The following is a 16,091-nucleotide window of genomic DNA, read 5'->3' on the forward strand; positions in this document are numbered from 1 at the left end:
TGAACTTGTTGACACCAAGAGATTTCTTCCTATGCCCTTAACATTTTTTTTAGCTATTTTCTAAAAGGAATCCATCCAATTATTATTGTCTATACTTCTGCAAAATAGGTTATGAAATACTAGTAACGATATCTACCTAGATACTCATAAACTTAAACAAGTAAATTAAACTAAAAAAAAGCGTTACATTTACTGTTTATAGGCTCATTGAGAGTATCAATATTTGCTGCAATGTTTTACTTTATAAAACATATTTTTTCTTGATTTTTTTATCTGCATAAAATGCATAAAGGTTTTTTTCTTTTATCACAAAATTTCAGCTGCTGCAATAATGACTTTACCATCTTTACAATATAAAGAGGGACAGTACTGTTCAAAGTGTATATTAGTGACAATATTGTTCAAATTACCACAATAAAATTGGCTGAACACGTATAATAGAGACAAACACGCAATGATCCGTTTGCAGGACAAACAATTTACTGACAGTAAGTGGAAAATAACTTCCCAGGGGGTGGATTCATAGAAATGTGACAATTTCACAGGTGTTCATATGAAGAAGTCCACAAAGGTACACAATCTGCCTTTCACTTTATAAATGTAAACAATAAAAAAAACGTCTGGAACTAATGTATAAAAGGGGAAATATACAAGAGGTTTTGCAGTGAGGATGGAACAATCCGCAGGGCATAGACTGTATTAAAGTCCTTCTAAAGTCTGTGTTTTCTGCATCTATGGGAGTCTTCTTCTTCTGCTGCTGCTGCTACACAACAGCGTACTGCTGATAAAGCAGCTCCCGGATCTTATAGTAGTCGTCACACAGGCAGCCTTCTAGGCCGATGCGTCCAGGCTCCGTCTGAGCAAAAAGAACAGAAAGATTCACAGGTCACCTCAGCCCTAAAGCAACGAGGTTGCATCTCTCAGCAGAGAAACAAACCTTGTGCAGCAGATCGCTGCAGAGAAAAACATCTTTACGGTTTGTTCCCTATTCTTTTGTGCTTTTTTAAAGTGTCTCATGAATTCAGATCAAGATTTCCCATTTAAATAGCATCCGAACAATCTTTGTTACTAGTCACAGCGCTCTTTGATTTCATTTTCTGTGTTGCATCTATTTTAGGTTCTTGTCAATTATGCAGTTTGTTGTTAGCATCCTGGCTTCAGCTTGTACTCTGGTTAAATCTTGATTGATTTTTTTTGTCTTTCACCTAAGGTGAGATATTTTCATGTGCCACTGGGGATTTTATATTCTACTTAGGTAATCTCTGTTTGCTCCTCTGTCTCTTAAGATAACTCATTATTTCTCATGTCAACTTCTTCTTCTTCTTCTTCTTCTTCTTCTTCTTCACCAATAACTCAGGCTACTTTCCATAACAGTAGCCTGTTGTGCTCAAACTCAAAGCTTCATGAAATGAACAGTGATGATCGAAAGGAAAAGCTCGACAGGCTGCATCAAATGACAACAGCTGAACAATCTGTGCTGCTGAATGTCTTCTGTACTCTGACTGACCGCCCGCATGCTCAGAAAGAGGATATGGACAGAGCGGTTTGGACGCTCACCCTGCGGACGGCCACCACGTTGTTGCACACCAGAACTCCACCCACAAATTCAGCCTGGATGCCCTCTCTCAGCAACACCTGCTTGAAGTCAGACAGCCGAGGCTCGTTGATGAACACAGACTGATGGCCTGAAATCTGAGGAGAGGAGGAAATAGCTGACTCAGTTAAAGTGAACTCTTAATAGACCATTCTGAACATGTACAATTAAAATCACAAGGAAATATCTTCTCAAAGATCTCGGCAAGTCAACTGACCATTTTTTTTTTTTGCTCGGAAAGAAATATTTAGGCTTAATAAATGCAAATGTTAACGTTGAATTTACAGAAAGTACTCAGGAAAGCTTCTAGTACACAGCACTAACAGAAAAACCACAGCTGCCCACCTCAGTGGGAGGCAGCGGCTCTAGAGTGGGAATGACGTCGCTCTCCTCCGACATCTCCTTCTCGTCCTCTCCAAACAGGTTCTTCATGGCGCGCTGCGCCGCCACGGCCGTGGCGTTATGGTCGATGCCAAGCTCGGGGGCGGTGTCCATGGGAACCTCGCTGTCCTCCGCCTCCTCTTTCACGCCCTCCTCCAGCATCACGCCGGTGTCCACCTTGGCCACGCGCATGTCCAGCACGCCGTCGATCCAGGCCAGCTCCGTGTCTTTGGCCTTGCAGAACTGCAGAGAGCTCACCAGGGAGTCTTTCAGCCGCACCTTTAAGTTAAGATGAAGGGAGAGAATGACAGGGTTTCTGAGGGTTTCACCAACTCAAATTTAGGACTTTTAAGACCATTATGAATAAAATGTAAGACTTGTGTCATGATAGAAATGTACAAGAGGAACATTTCACACTTTATATAGTAATAATCACAAGATTCTTTGCACAGAATGCATGTAGCATCACACAGGTTGGAAACAGAAATGAGCCACACATCATCCAGCCAATTGACAATAGTTTACAAAAAGCTATCCAGCTAGCTGGTAAGGGTCTATTAGCATCTAGTTAGCGGTAGCCTCAACCACCTGGAGCCACAGAATGTAAGCAATCAAGCTGTTGATCTGACGGAAAAGTCCCACGAGAAAAATGAACTACATATAATATACAAGATTAAATAGTCCTGCCACATCAAAAAGGCCCGAGATTACTGTATTTAAGGTAAACTTACATATTTTACAATGAAGTTAAGACATTTTGAGGGAGGCCTTAATGTTAGATACATGAATTTAAGACTTGGAAAGACACTGCGGCGATTGGGAAGGTTGCACAAAAGAAATTGCGTTAATGACTCAACAAATGCAACTTAAGTGAATTTGTTTCACAGCAGAAGAAACACACAACTCATAGTTCAACTCCTCTACTTTTTGTCACAGTCTAATCTCAAACATTATGTGGATTTGACCTGATAGACTATCAAACCTAATCAACAAACCACAGTAAAGGTTCTCCAGTGGACATCTTTAAAAGCAGATTTTCCTGAGACTGACCTGGTAGATGTGCGTCTCGCTGGTGGCGTCCACAGTCTCCTGCAGTTTGGGTGTGTAAACTTTGATGTCTTTGCTGAAAGCCTTGCAGGACTCGGCCAGGTCCAGACTTGCTTCTGGTGGCCCGTGAACAATCACAAGCTGTCTGGGCTTCATCTGATTTATGATCTTCTTTATGGAGTCGCCATCGGAGCGACCTTCGTAGTCTATGTACGTCACCCTCGCTCTATAACATAGAAGAAGAAACACAGGGTCATTGTAAGAGTTTTATAGATATGGAGATTATACTGGTGTGGTTCACTTTGCGAGTAATCACTCACCTTATTTCAAAATTCTCAACACTTGAGACACATTTTGTAGGAATGACAGACAAATCCTGGTCCATGGGTTCGTCGCCATTTGTCAGCCCAGATTCCAGTTTGTTCTTCTCCTCTTCTGTGGCTTGCAGTTCAGGAACCAAAAAGTCTTCAATCCTTTAAGAAAAAAACACAATGGGTTACTTGGTTATAAAAAAAAATAAAAAATCTCTACTTCCTTCGATTTGCATTAAGATTTCAGCACCTGATGATTTCTCCATACTCGTCCCATTTGATTCTCTCCTCATGCACCGGGAACATGGGGTATGACTTTTTGGCCTGTTTGAAGAAGCTTCCTTTGCGGCTCCCCTCGCCCTTCATCATCAGGTCATGATGCTTGGTTTTCACCGCAGCCGGCTGATCCAGATCGTCTTCCATGTCGCTCTCATCGCTCGAATCCACATCCACCCTGAAAAAAGCCATAAAAAACACCTTAATTCCATCTAAAGTTCTTTCTTACAGCTCGTACATCATACGACATTTTTTCATTTGTAATCAGGGGTAAATTTTTGAGTTTCTAGTACTTTAAATAGATCAAAAAGTATACATTGTGGACTTCACTAGTCCCTCTTTCAACACAATAATTAACAACTTTCACAAATATTTTACTTATTACATTCCATGTTAAAAGAAAAAAAACAAAAAACAACCTGTAACCATACTTTAAAGATTCTGAGATCATTCAAACTTACTCTTTGGCTTGTTCCATTTTTTTAGTTGCTTCCTTCTTTATTTTCTCCTTTTCAAGATACTCGTCCAGCTCCTTCCCTTCCAGTTTTACTCGTTTCCTGACCTGATGTGCATAGAACAAGTTAATCATGATTCTGGGATGCTGGAACATAGGCACAAATGGCAGCATTTTTCAGGGAAGATTCTGCACGAAAACCCCTCTCACCTCCAAATCCAGCATCTTTTCTCCAGGATTGTCGATGAGATAGCGGGCCAGGGTGCCAGGCGTGGTGCGGTAGGTAAGGATGATGGAATTTTTAGCATTTTGGCACCACTGGGTGAAGAGCTCCCTGGAGAAGCCAGACTCAAGGTCCGGTTGGCTGCAAAGCACCACCTTGGGACTGGGTACCCGGGCCAGGTCTGCCAGACTGTGGCAAAGGTTCAAGTGTCGGAACTGGAACGGATTGTTCCTTTTGTCCTCAAAACACCTCATGAGTTTGTCACTCATCCATTCCACCTACAGAGACGGGTTTGGTTTTTACAAGAAAAAAAAAAGAAAAAAAAAACAGGTGGAAAGACAACATAATGAATAGTAATGGAATGAAAACAACACAATTGTTTTCTAAGTGTGGAAAAACTTGGAAAAAATCTTACAACAAAGATGATGGAAAGACCCTAAAACACTCCAGAAAACAAGAAGACATTTTTAATTCAAACCTCAGTTTCAAGATGCACTAAATTGTTAACCAGAACTGGATTTTATTATTAGGAAAACATTTTCAGAGGAAGGCCAATTTTCTCTCAAGCCAATACAGACAACAGAGTCATTAATCCATGCTTTTGTTACTCGCAGATTGGATCCCTGCTCTGCTCCTTTGTCTGCAAAAAAACAATTACAAAGTTGCAATACTTAAAAGTTCAGTTGCCAGACTCTCTGCTATGGTTACCTGTTAAACTCAGCAATTAATTTGAAGCCATTTTTCTTGTTTGCAACGCTCTTAATGGTCTTAGAAGATCTCACTTACACTATGAAGAATACTAGACTCAGCTTCCAGAAATACTCAGGTCCCTTTGTAGCCGTTTATTAAATATTCCAGTAGTTATAAGTAAAGCATATAACTTTACTTATATGCTTTACTTATACAAGTAAAGTTATATACTTACATAAGTATATAACTTATATAAGTATATATATAAGTTATATACTGGAACATCTTTACATAACGTACAGAGGAAGACAGAAGGTTCTTAAAAGCAAACTGAAGACACATTTTTTTCAACTTAGAATTTTTCTGAGATCTTTAAATGCACAATTTATTATTCTGCAATTTTTAAATAAGCATATGGCTTTTGATTTGAGTTTTAAAATGCTTTTAACTGAATAGCTTTATCTAATATCTGTGTGCATCGTTTTATTGGAGATATTTTACTTTTAGCTGTTTAGCTATTTTGCTTCAGCTCTCATTTTGCAGCCATGTTTTGTTTGGTTTCTTGAATCATTATTTGTTATAAACTACTTGTTGTAGCTCTAACGGCGAAAACTGATCACAACATTCATGCTCATATCTGTGCTACAACTGAAATACTTAATGTCTTTTGGAGTCCATTAAAACCAAAATTAAGTTGTATGAAAGTGTGACACTGATTGGTACCTGGGACTTGGAGAACTCCACCACGTTGTAGCTGACGTTGTTGAGCAGCGCTAGTGGGTAAACGCCGAGCCCAGCGTCCTTCGTCCTCCAAATCTGGTCGAGGAGCTGCGCCAGCTCCAGCACGCGGCCGGCCGTATCCACGGCAATAAGGACATTACCATTACCACGCAGGGTCTCCATTACGTTCGCTTTGTGGGTATTAAAGGAGGATGATGATACAGCCATTAGTAAAGGCGCAGACAGAGTTTTCTATATAGTCTCATGCTTACTGAACCGAAGGTGCTTTTTACTGTAAAGACTTCTGTGCGTATTACTCACTAAGCAGCTGCTCGTCTCTTTGTTTGCGGCGTGGCTGCACATAAGCAGCATTGAAGGAATCTGTAATGAGCAAAGACGGTCGACTAATGCTCTCCAGTGTGCAGCCGTTAAGGTGGCTGGAACAGACAGAGAAGAGGAGCACGCAAATTAGCAACTGATGTACGGCTTAAGATCTTGCTTTCACATGTATGTTTTTGTGTCTGTTTACATTTCTCTCTTATGATTGAAGTCCACTGCATAAACTATTTCCTCCTCCCCGTCCTTGACAATTTTCCAAATGGTGCCTCCGATCATGTGTCCGGCTGGGAGAGGAGTGATCGACAGACCATGCCCCTTTCCTGTATCGAAAAGAAAATAACTTTCATAAAATCATCTTCTTATGAAAGGTTGTAGAAAATGGGGTGTCTCTTGATTTTCGACTCACCTTTCAGATTGACAATCTGTGAGTATTTCAGCTGCTGGATTTTATCAAAAGCACTGTCCACGTCATCCAGGGTGAAGAGCGTGAAATCTTCACTGTTGTTTCTTGACTAAGAGCAAGAAAAGAGCATTCAGGGAATCAGTTCTATTCTTGCAAATACATTTATTTACCTTAAACCTTAACTTGCAGTACTGTACCTGATATAGATCGTACATGAACATCTGACCCATTTTGTAGACAGGAATGGTGGCGTAGATGGTGCAGTTCAGACCCAGTTTGCCCACAGCGTAGGGCAGGGCTCCCAGGTGAATGGGGTCAGGGTGCGACAGCAGGACTGCATCAACCTGGTGAACATATCTGACAGCAAAAATGTAATACAGAGAGGAAAAAAGTTAGAAGCTTCTTTAAACAATTTAGATTTAGCTCCTGAAAGTTATTCTGAGTTTTTCATAATTTAGCAGTCATGTTGAAATGTCACTTGATTTAATCTGATTCGATTACATTTATAAAAAACATATTTCAGCAATGTAGAAAACCATTTTATCACTTGATGCACAATCAATATATTTGAAAAGCACTATGGTTGGAAACTCAGTGAGTATCTCAAACATTTTTTTGTGGCCCAGACACACAATATATATATATATATATATATATATATATATATATATATATATATATATATATATATATATATATATATATATATATTAAAAAAACAGATTTACGGATTTAGTTTTTATATCATCCAGAACATGTACGAGAACAATGATCTAACCCAGTGAAAATAAAAGGGTGCAACAACTTTCTGTGTTCTGTTAAAGCCGAAATGCAATACATATATAAAACTTTGACATCTGTAATCATACTCACCGCTTCATGGCATCAATAATGTCCATTGAGAAGTTCTCGTCCCATCCACAGTCCAGGAGGAAGCGAAATTCATCCACCTGCAGCAGGTAGCAAAGAGCCGACTCCTCCTGGACCCCCGACACGGCTGTCAGCTTGATAATGGAAGTCATTTTTCCTTTACTTTTCTCAACAAAAGCACAAACCCGTCTTCATCAAACCAACTTTAAATGTTGAGTCTCTATAACAAAGGCCAACTATAAAGAATCATTCAAAGGCAAACCAAAGTGTTTTTTTTAAAAGCAAAATTACACAAAATGGAATACAACGTGAGCTGCATGACAATAAACGTAAATGTTTCTAGCAAGATAAAATATGAATCCAGTTTGGCTTTGACAACGATTGTTAGCCGTTTACCGGGCAACGGCTATTTAGCATGCTAGCTACATGCTAGGTAGATAACTAAAAGAAAGCTGAAAACGTCAAAAAAGCGACAGACTATAACATTAAATAAATATATCCTTCTTTTGAATATAAGAAAATAACCTTAAAGTTATTATTTATTATTACTTCAAAATCAAGACTTTTCTGTTAGCGGGTTTGAAGCGGCCATTTTGGCTGCTACGTCATAGGTGAAAGGGTAAAGGAACGTACCAAATAAAGTCATAATAAATCTGTGTGAAAACAGTAAATATGACGTTGTCGGACTATATTGAATGAATTCTATATAAAACATAGGATTAACTTGTATCTTATTGTAAATTAATTTTCGAACACAATCCTTGTAACCGTGTTGTCATTTAGCATAAACACGTCGTTGAAACATACTTGGTACAATCCAATGTCCTTCGCATAGAGAAGGAAGATCTGAAGGCTGCTGTTTGGTGTTAACATAAGGTATTATTTTAAAGCTATTCATTTATTTTCTTTCTTATTGTTTGCCTTCAATTGGTCTTACATATTTATCTCGCTGAAATAGATATTCATGCAAAAAAACAAAATAATCTTTCTAACATACGGCGTTAGTTGCTAATGCCAGTTAGCAGCAGGTGAATGTGTATCAAGTATAGCTTCGTGTCATTTTTGCTGGATTTCGTTGATAGCCAAATAACCAAATAAAATGATATGCAGCTATATAATTTTAAATGGATGTTGTTGATTTTAATGTAGCTACATCTGTAATCAAGTTTGCTTGTCAATGTGAAAACACATAAACAAACTTAACATGCTTCCTCACCCGTGTTCAAATAAATTTTGATTAAATAGGCTACTTAAAAATCATTAGAGGCTCCTCAATTACTTGGTACTGTTCGAAAGTAGACCTAAATTAATTCTAGTTTGTTTTCAGGGCTAACAAACCTCATCAACGCTGTGAAATTGAAATCTTTTTACCGATTTTTATGCATTTCGTGGAGCATTTGTAGAATAGCCTGCAAGCATCTTCCTTTGACCTCAGGTCGTGTCAATGAAGAAAAAGAAGAACACTGCCGTGAAATTTTCCTTGCACATTTAAAATATTTGAAACTATTTGTGTTGTACATTTACAGCATCTTGAGTTGAAGAATTTAGATTCAGCTAACATTAAAAGCATTTGTGCGTTTATACAGGTGTATAACAGACAAGTATTGTAGGGATGATGGAAGTAAAATGTAGGATTAATAAACCAAAGGCTTTTTACTTATCTTTATTTTTCAATAACACATGTAGAATGCAAAATTAAAGACACTATTGAAGCATCCTGTGTAAACCTTTGTATTTCAATGTTAATATTGTATGCCTCATCTAAAGAACAAAAACTCTGCTATAAACGTAACATTGTTTTTGCTTATCTGTAATTATTGCCTCATTCTTAAAAGGGAAATATTTCACTCTGTCGCCTTGTTGTTTACTCAGGATGCAGAGAAGACAAGTTCTGATGCAATTTGCTGGCTTCCTTAAGACATTTTGTTATTGAGCTAAATTTGGAATAAAATTTTTGCTGAATTAAATTAAAATTGTTTCACTGTGTTACAGTCCTGTGATTAAAAAGAATGAAAATGCCTTAGGATGCCATTTTTTGTGTGTGTTTTGATCTGGATAAAATAATGTTCATTTAAATAATACAAAAAAATATATACTTTTATGTACCAACATCTCAGATCAGTCCCTCATCTTTTTCCCTGCTTTGGTTGTAGGAACCATGGTCAAATTCGCATTATCCAGTGTGAATTGGGCACACATATTGGTTCCCATGGGCTTTGTGATTGGATGGTACCTGGACAAACAACAGGACCAGAAGCTAACAGCATTCAGAAACAAGAGTGCACTGTACAAGAGGTAAGAACTGTAATTACTTGTGGCTCAAGTCAATTTTGAAAATACAAACTGTCTTTGAAGTGACAATCATAACACGTTTTGATACAATCTTATGACCGTTGAACCTTTTGTCCCCTGCAGAGAGTTGAAACCTGGTGAGGAGGTGACCTGGAAGTAGACGCTTCATTGCTTGTAAAGTTCCATCGGTTTAAGTGTGAATGAATAATGATGAGTGGCCCTGAAGCTGTAATGTTGAAGGAGACTGATGTACACCTTATTTTGAGTTGTATCAACTAAAATAAATAAAAATGTCTGTTCTCAAGAACTTTTTATTTGCTAGTATGTTTTTTTATGCATCAGAAAAATCAAGAAAAGGCACATTCATGAAAATAACAGATTCAAAAGAAGATTGTTTTAGACTTGAGTTTTATGGTGTAGATCTTATTTTAAACAAACATTAAATTTTACAATGTGGTCATTCTGACTCAACAGCTGGTGGGGCCTCAAGAGGTTCGGAGGTGTGGATAATTCCCTTCTCAAAAAGAAGTTCAGCCAAAGCAATCTGGGGGGGGGGGAAGCATCAGCAATTAATACATAACTCATATCGTCACTGACAGTAAATATTACTGCAAATAGCATAGAATCCCACCTTGTCCTGAATAAAATCACAAGGCAAAGTTCCCACTGTCACAAAGTTGGGATATGAATGGATCAGAAACTCAACAGCATCTGTGTGCTGAAAGAAGTAAAAAAAAAAAAATGAAATAAAATAAGGTAGATGTAATCAGAACAATGCACAACATAAGAATTAAGACACAAAACGAACATACCTCTGCTTGTATTTCAAAGCTCTTGGGCTCCTCTTTGTGGTAAACTCTGGAGTTATCTACAGTGTAGCAAAGGTGCACGGCATCTCCATCGCCACATAGTCTGGCACAAAAAGAAGAATCGGTAAGGTGTATTTTTGCTAACTAAAAATAAAAATAAATAAAGTTTTGCTGTTGTACCTGGCACACCCTCCACGAAGCAGCTTGATCTTGGTCTGGGTAGTGATGTGAACACCGACATTCTTAACTTTGCCATTTTCCCACCTGGCCGGCGCGCCTTGCACGCTGGTGGCCAGTTCATCTGAGAGCGATGAGATCAAATATTGGAACCTCAAAACCGTCCATTCATGCGTAATCTCATACGTTACAGCACAAACCTGGAGTGAGCACAGGAGGCAGGCAGTCGTGGAAGAATTCTTTGGCTTTCTGGTCGACGGCGGCGTCCACCGGGGCGAAATTCGGCAGTTTCTTTATCAGCTTCTCAACCCGAGACAAGAATATTTCCCTCCGTGGGTCCTCCTGCACAAGAACAATTTCACTCACTAGGAGTTGCGGTTTTGGTGAAAAGTTGCTTATTATGAGCATAAAAGCTTAAAATTCTGGCATTTTAAGCTTGTTTGAACCATTCTTTTTACAAGGTGGCATGATTATAGCACACAATTGCAATTATTTTCAAAAACAAAACTTTGGTCCACAAGTCTGAATTTAGAGTGGAGCTAAAGAAATGCTTATATATTATTAAACAGACTAACATTAGCTATACCTTTTTTAAAATCCACCAACCAATTTATAATTTATAATTTCCAATCAGAACAGTGAGAGTTATTCTAGAATTGCACTGATTGGTACAAAAAGAGCAGTCAAGGTGCAGCTTGCTGAGATACATTTAAAATGAAAAAGATAATAAAAATGGTGGGGGGTGTATGTTTATATTTGAGTCTACAGATTAGATAAAATTCCCCAAATTTCACAACCACGCATGCAAGTTTTGTTTTAAAAAAATAAATCTTTAATTTCCAAGGAAGTCCAGAATGAGTTCATATAGCAATAATGACCTTATCTGAATTTTGAACTCCCATGTAGGTCAGGTAGTTCAAAGGTAAACCCCGTCTAAACTCCACATCTTCCTCCATCGCCACTTCTAATGCAGCAGGGATGACCTAAACATGAAATCACAAAATATTAAATCAAATAAAACAGCTCAACCACTTTAATTTCCTTATTTCAAAATGTATCACACACAACGCAGTAAGGAGTCTACATCAACTTGTTGTATATTTCGAATGTTGCAACGCAGTAATGCGGCTTCCTGCCAGCTGTGTCGACTGCGGGACCGAAAGTGCATTTACCTTCTGCAGCAGGTCGCCCCAGCTGTTTTTCTGGTATGAGGAGATGGTGATGTGCAGAGAGTGTGCGTCTGGCAAACAGTTGCCCTGATGGATGAATCCTCGAGGGAAGAAGAGGAGATCCCCGGCTTCCAGCACCACGTCCAGGATGGGCTTCCCAATCTCTGCCTGGTCAAAGTTTGCTAGAAAGGAGAACGCAAAATGTCCGACGCATTCTCATCAGCCACAATATCAAATGTGCTGCATGTCAAAAGAGTTGATTCACTTCTCCTATTGTTATAAAATTAGCTTGTTCTCTCTGTAAAACCGGTTTTGGAAAAGGATTAAAATGCCCTGTTTTCATTTCAGATTAGGTAAATTATGTCACTGAAAGAATCAAGACCTTTTTGGCACTTACGGCTAGAAAGCACAGGCAAGACTTCACCTTCAGACCTAAAGATGTAAAGAAAAGAAAATAATAAAAAGGTTATTTCTCCCACTGTAATTACCCCAAAATATTATTTATATAATTGATACATATCTACCAGAAATTTAGTCAACAACCCAAAATGTTGGCTGCTCTTGCCTCAAATTACTTCCACTTTATATACGTGTAATAAAAACTGATCAAGATATTTAAAAAAAAAGCATATTATTCAAGAATTTCTTTTGTCAAAAAAAAGGGAACAATTATGAAGTTGAAAAAAATCTTAAAAGTGTGGCATGCCTTTATATTTAACCCCATCTATTAATGCAAATATGTAGAAGAAGATGCTTGGATCAGATCAGAGTAAAATGTAAATTTTCTACACCATAAAACATGCTGGTGGCAGCATCATGCAGTGGGGATCATTTTCTTCAGCAAGGACAGGGGAGCAATTTTCTTTTTAAAGAAAAAAAATAGACACCATTAAACTCTAAAACAAAATTTGAAAAATATTTCTGTATTGTTATAGGAGAACAGATGAACTTGATGCTTTTTTGATGAGTTTAAACCTTAATGAATTTTACCTCGGTTTGTACACTCGCCAGTGTTTCTTCCCTTCCAGCTGAATCACGAAAGCTTCAATGTCGTCATAATGTGGAGCAAAACCTTGAGTTCCCGGAGGTGTCAGATATCTGGTCAAAGGAAAAATGCGTTTAAAACTGAAACAAACAAAAAATAAGTTTGAAGCAAGCAAGTTTTTTTTTTTTTTTTCCCTTGAACTTACACATTGGCTCCTGCCATACTATCAAATTTCTCCTGGAGGATGGAAAGCACATTCCACACAGTGGAGGAGAAAGCCTGAGGATTCAGGAGGCGAACAGAGCAGCCACTCTAGATGAGAAAATATCAAGTCATTGACATATTTAGTGCATTGACTTCAATAAAATGTAAATGTATATCTCTAACTTCTTCATGGATGTTATCTTGGAAAATATGAACATTTCTTAATGCATTCCTTAGACAAATTTCAGCTACAAAATGACACCTAAAAGTTATTAGGAATACTTGCTTAAACGAGCATAAAACCTGAACCGTTCCATTCTTACCTCATAAAAATCCCACACAATGAACGGCAGAGCTCTCCCTGGTGGGTTGTGCGTTTCCCTCTTGCCATTAACGTAGCTGGTGATATCCAGGTTCACTCCATACTGGACATTTTCCTTTAAGAAAAAAAAAAAAAAAAAAACACAAATTTTTGTTGATGCAGGCTAAAAAAAAAAAAAAGTGGTAGATCTAAGTTTTTGCATAATTTATAAACTGAGAAAAACTGATATTTCAGTTTTTGACTCACTGATCACCAGTTAGAGGTGATCATTGGGTAACAGGCCGACGGATTTGTGCATCGTTTCAGAACATTACCTTCCTCAATATACGGTCAAACTCAGCTGTTGAAAACAATCCCTTGTAGTAATCTGGATTCTTGCGCTGAACGTAGACAGGCTTCTTTTCCCATGTTTCCCTTCACATATAGAAAAAAGTCAAATAAATCACAGTGAAGCAAACAAATGAGGCAAAACAAAAAAAAAATGCATGGTGTATGAGATTTTGAAATCCAAGTAAGAAGATATATTATACATCTTCCAAGTTGCTTGTGCGGTGTTTGTCCCAAGCACATTTTCCCCAGTAAGCATTTAGAAACATTTGGCAAATTTGAAACTAAATAGCATAGGAAGCCCTCAAGGCTCCATTGATTGTTTGTGGGGAAAAATCCCAGTAGGAGAAACTGTAGGACAAACAGCTGAAAATATAAACGCTGACGATGACAAAAGCTTTACAGAACACGCTGTGCTTTCCCCAGATGGAAGCACTGACAAAGATCATGGGGACAAGTGTGCAAGCAGCTCACTGCATATCACAGCATTTTCTCACACACACACTCCTGCAGACCTGCTGCAGGTAAATCCATACGTTTAAACCAGATCCACTGATGATAGCAACCTTTATGTGCTATTTAATAATAACAGAAAATGTTAGTGTACCATGTTAAAGAATACAGAGTTCAACCTTATATACAATGAAGCATCACCAGGATGTGCAGAAAAAAAAACAATACTTTTAGATAATCCAGTTCCTTGCAAAAACATTACCACCAACTTGCTGCATTTAAATAAAAGTATGAAAAGTACGCCGTCCATTTATTCTGCCCTATTTAACCTGATATTCCTAAATGGACTTCGGTGCAACCAAACTGCATCAAAAGTGTGTAACTTATTATCAATGTAAACACAGCTGCTCTCTGTAGGTTCTCAGACGTTTTTTGACGAACAAACACCATCATGAAGACCAAGAAACAAAGCAGACAAATGATGGGATTAACATGGAGCCGCAGAGATTCCCCAGGTCAGCTGGAAGAATCTGCCAGCAGATTATGCAGTAGTCACTTCAATGTGCTGGTTCTACGAAAGGGTAACGAGAGAGGAACACATAAAGACATCCTGATTACAGCTCTGTAGTGGGTAAAGCTAATTAGATTAAGTTTGACTGTTTCGCCAACTTGCAAAACCTGATGAATATAGGGGAGAGGTAGAAAACTAATGCAGCAAATCATTCTGGACGTACCAACTGTGTAGTGACACATTGTAGTGGCTGTGGGGGGTTCAATTAAATGCAGAGCATCGTACAAATCATGTAGCATCATACAGACACTTTACCTGAAGAAGTACTTGGCAGGAACGGGATTGAGGAGCCACTGGAATAAGTTGTTGGCTCTTTCTTTGCTGTTGTTAACTCTGGTCAGTTCAGTGAGCAAAGCATCCAAAGACTCTGCAGTTACACTCTCCTTCTGCTGCTGCTTTAACAAACACAAAGGCTCAATCTGGTTCGCACAACTGACTCAACAACAATGATTTACGGCAAACCCTGAGCAGATGCTTACAGTATTATCTGGTCCATTTTTCTTACTCTCCTGTTTATTTGCTGCCTTCTCGAGTTTTTTGCGGATCTTCCTCCTCTTGGCCCGTTGTTGGTTGACAATAGTAGCTGCAGACCCATTTACTTTTTTCTTTTTCTTCTTTACTTCCACCTGATTTAAAAAAAAGGAGGCTAATTTAAAGTGCCACACAATGACGATGCGAAGAAACACGAACATCAGTTATGTGTTCGTACAGTAAATAAGCCATACATATATATAGATATTCCCGTCGGGTATTAATGAAGCCTGTACACACACCTTTACCCGCTGGCAGGGCTTCTTAAGCGGAGGGGGCAACTCTGACTGCAGAGACTGATACAAAGAAAAAGCAGACATGTGTTTACCCTCCATGCTCTCCACATTGAGACTGTTTCTGCTACGACTGGATTGGTACGTCTGAGCTTTAGATAACTCATTACTGCCACCAACAGGACGGGAGGACTGAAGCTCACGCCAAAATTCTAAAATGAACCAACAGGCTAATAATAATAATGTATCATAAGTATAATTCATTTAGTTTTGTTCATTTATTGATTTAAAAAATATTTTCTTATTGTTATTCCACCACTTCAGCTGTCTCCTTTTTGGTGGCAAGGAGCAGCGACTCCACTTTGAGCTCTCCCAATATGACAGAGCTCCTTACCTCTAAGACTACTTAGAGCTAAGACTTCCTCCATAAGCCACCACACCGCCCTATAGAGGAAATCTATTTCATCCACGTGTATCTGGGCTTCTTCCAGTCATGATTCATATCATAAGAACATAAGGGAGGGTCTGAATCTAGGCTAAGCTCTAAAGTAAGAGCTTTACGTTTTGGCTCAGCTCTTTCTCCACAACAGACTGGAGCAGAGCCTGCATTACTGCAGACAAAACCTCAATCCATCTGTCCATCTACTGTTCCTTCCTACCATCACTAATAAATACACCAAGATTAAACTCGGGCAAAGGTTGACCCTGAG

The 16,091-nt window shown here is 38.5% G+C and overlaps 3 protein-coding genes across 6 annotated transcripts; 1 reads left to right on the forward strand and 2 right to left on the reverse strand.

The window, feature by feature from the left end:
• Positions 1-458: 458 nt before the first annotated feature.
• Positions 459-7,924, reverse strand: cpsf2 (cleavage and polyadenylation specific factor 2). The gene is made up of 14 exons (XM_014978151.2): positions 7,312-7,924; positions 6,636-6,795; positions 6,442-6,547; positions 6,226-6,355; positions 6,018-6,133; positions 5,700-5,887; positions 4,274-4,564; positions 4,071-4,171; positions 3,584-3,787; positions 3,343-3,495; positions 3,026-3,248; positions 1,940-2,254; positions 1,558-1,692; positions 459-856 (listed from the first exon to the last, which is right to left on the reverse strand). Exons 1-14 carry the CDS (start codon positions 7,458-7,460, stop codon positions 764-766), a joined length of 2,364 nt encoding a protein of 787 aa, XP_014833637.2. The 5' UTR covers positions 7,461-7,924; the 3' UTR covers positions 459-763.
• Positions 7,925-8,045: 121 nt separating this feature from the next.
• Positions 8,046-9,907, forward strand: ndufb1 (NADH:ubiquinone oxidoreductase subunit B1). The gene is made up of 3 exons (XM_088001827.1): positions 8,046-8,184; positions 9,462-9,603; positions 9,724-9,907. The coding sequence occupies exons 2-3, from the start codon at positions 9,467-9,469 to the stop codon at positions 9,758-9,760; spliced, it is 174 nt and encodes a 57-aa protein (XP_087857953.1). The 5' UTR covers positions 8,046-8,184; positions 9,462-9,466; the 3' UTR covers positions 9,761-9,907.
• On the reverse strand, positions 9,896-15,524 carry riox1 (ribosomal oxygenase 1). 4 transcript variants are annotated; one of them, XM_014978172.2, is made up of 15 exons: positions 15,391-15,524; positions 15,097-15,243; positions 14,873-15,009; positions 13,581-13,680; positions 13,268-13,381; positions 12,946-13,052; positions 12,746-12,853; positions 12,153-12,187; positions 11,759-11,937; positions 11,465-11,569; positions 10,787-10,928; positions 10,590-10,710; positions 10,413-10,512; positions 10,232-10,318; positions 9,896-10,144 (listed from the first exon to the last, which is right to left on the reverse strand). In XM_014978172.2, the coding sequence occupies exons 1-15, from the start codon at positions 15,481-15,483 to the stop codon at positions 10,058-10,060; spliced, it is 1,662 nt and encodes a 553-aa protein (XP_014833658.2). In that variant the 5' UTR covers positions 15,484-15,524; the 3' UTR covers positions 9,896-10,057. The 4 variants fall into 4 exon arrangements, with proteins under 4 accessions (XP_014833658.2, XP_014833648.2, XP_087857951.1 ...); XM_014978162.2 differs by having other exon boundaries at positions 14,873-15,012; XM_088001825.1 differs by having other exon boundaries at positions 15,343-15,524.
• Between the last annotated feature and the right edge of the window lie 567 nt (positions 15,525-16,091).

Source organism: Poecilia mexicana, unplaced genomic scaffold (genome assembly GCF_051168715.1).
Source record: "Poecilia mexicana isolate PSO_F unplaced genomic scaffold, ASM5116871v1 scaffold_21, whole genome shotgun sequence".
In the NCBI taxonomy this organism is placed as follows: Eukaryota; Metazoa; Chordata; class Actinopteri; order Cyprinodontiformes; family Poeciliidae; genus Poecilia; species Poecilia mexicana.

Excerpts from the sequence above, each read along its gene's own strand:
- cpsf2 (XM_014978151.2), bottom strand. The coding sequence starts at position 7,460 with ATGACTTCCATTATCAAGCTGACAGCCGTGTCGGGGGTCCAGGAGGAG. Across the intron at positions 6,548-6,635 it reads TCATGTACGATCTATATCAG|TCAAGAAACAACAGTGAAGA; the intron begins GTACAGTACTGC and ends TCTTGCTCTTAG. Across the intron at positions 2,255-3,025 it reads GCGAGACGCACATCTACCAG|GTGCGGCTGAAAGACTCCCT; the intron begins GTCAGTCTCAGG and ends CTTAACTTAAAG.
- ndufb1 (XM_088001827.1), top strand. The coding sequence starts at position 9,467 with ATGGTCAAATTCGCATTATCCAGTGTGAATTGGGCACACATATTGGTT. Across the intron at positions 9,604-9,723 it reads AAGAGTGCACTGTACAAGAG|AGAGTTGAAACCTGGTGAGG; the intron begins GTAAGAACTGTA and ends TGTCCCCTGCAG.
- riox1 (XM_088001824.1), bottom strand. The coding sequence starts at position 15,483 with ATGGAGGGTAAACACATGTCTGCTTTTTCTTTGTATCAGTCTCTGCAG. Across the intron at positions 13,053-13,267 it reads TTGTGTGGGATTTTTATGAG|AGTGGCTGCTCTGTTCGCCT; the intron begins GTAAGAATGGAA and ends TTTCTCATCTAG. Across the intron at positions 12,188-12,745 it reads TGGCGAGTGTACAAACCGAG|GTCTGAAGGTGAAGTCTTGC; the intron begins GTAAAATTCATT and ends TTACATCTTTAG.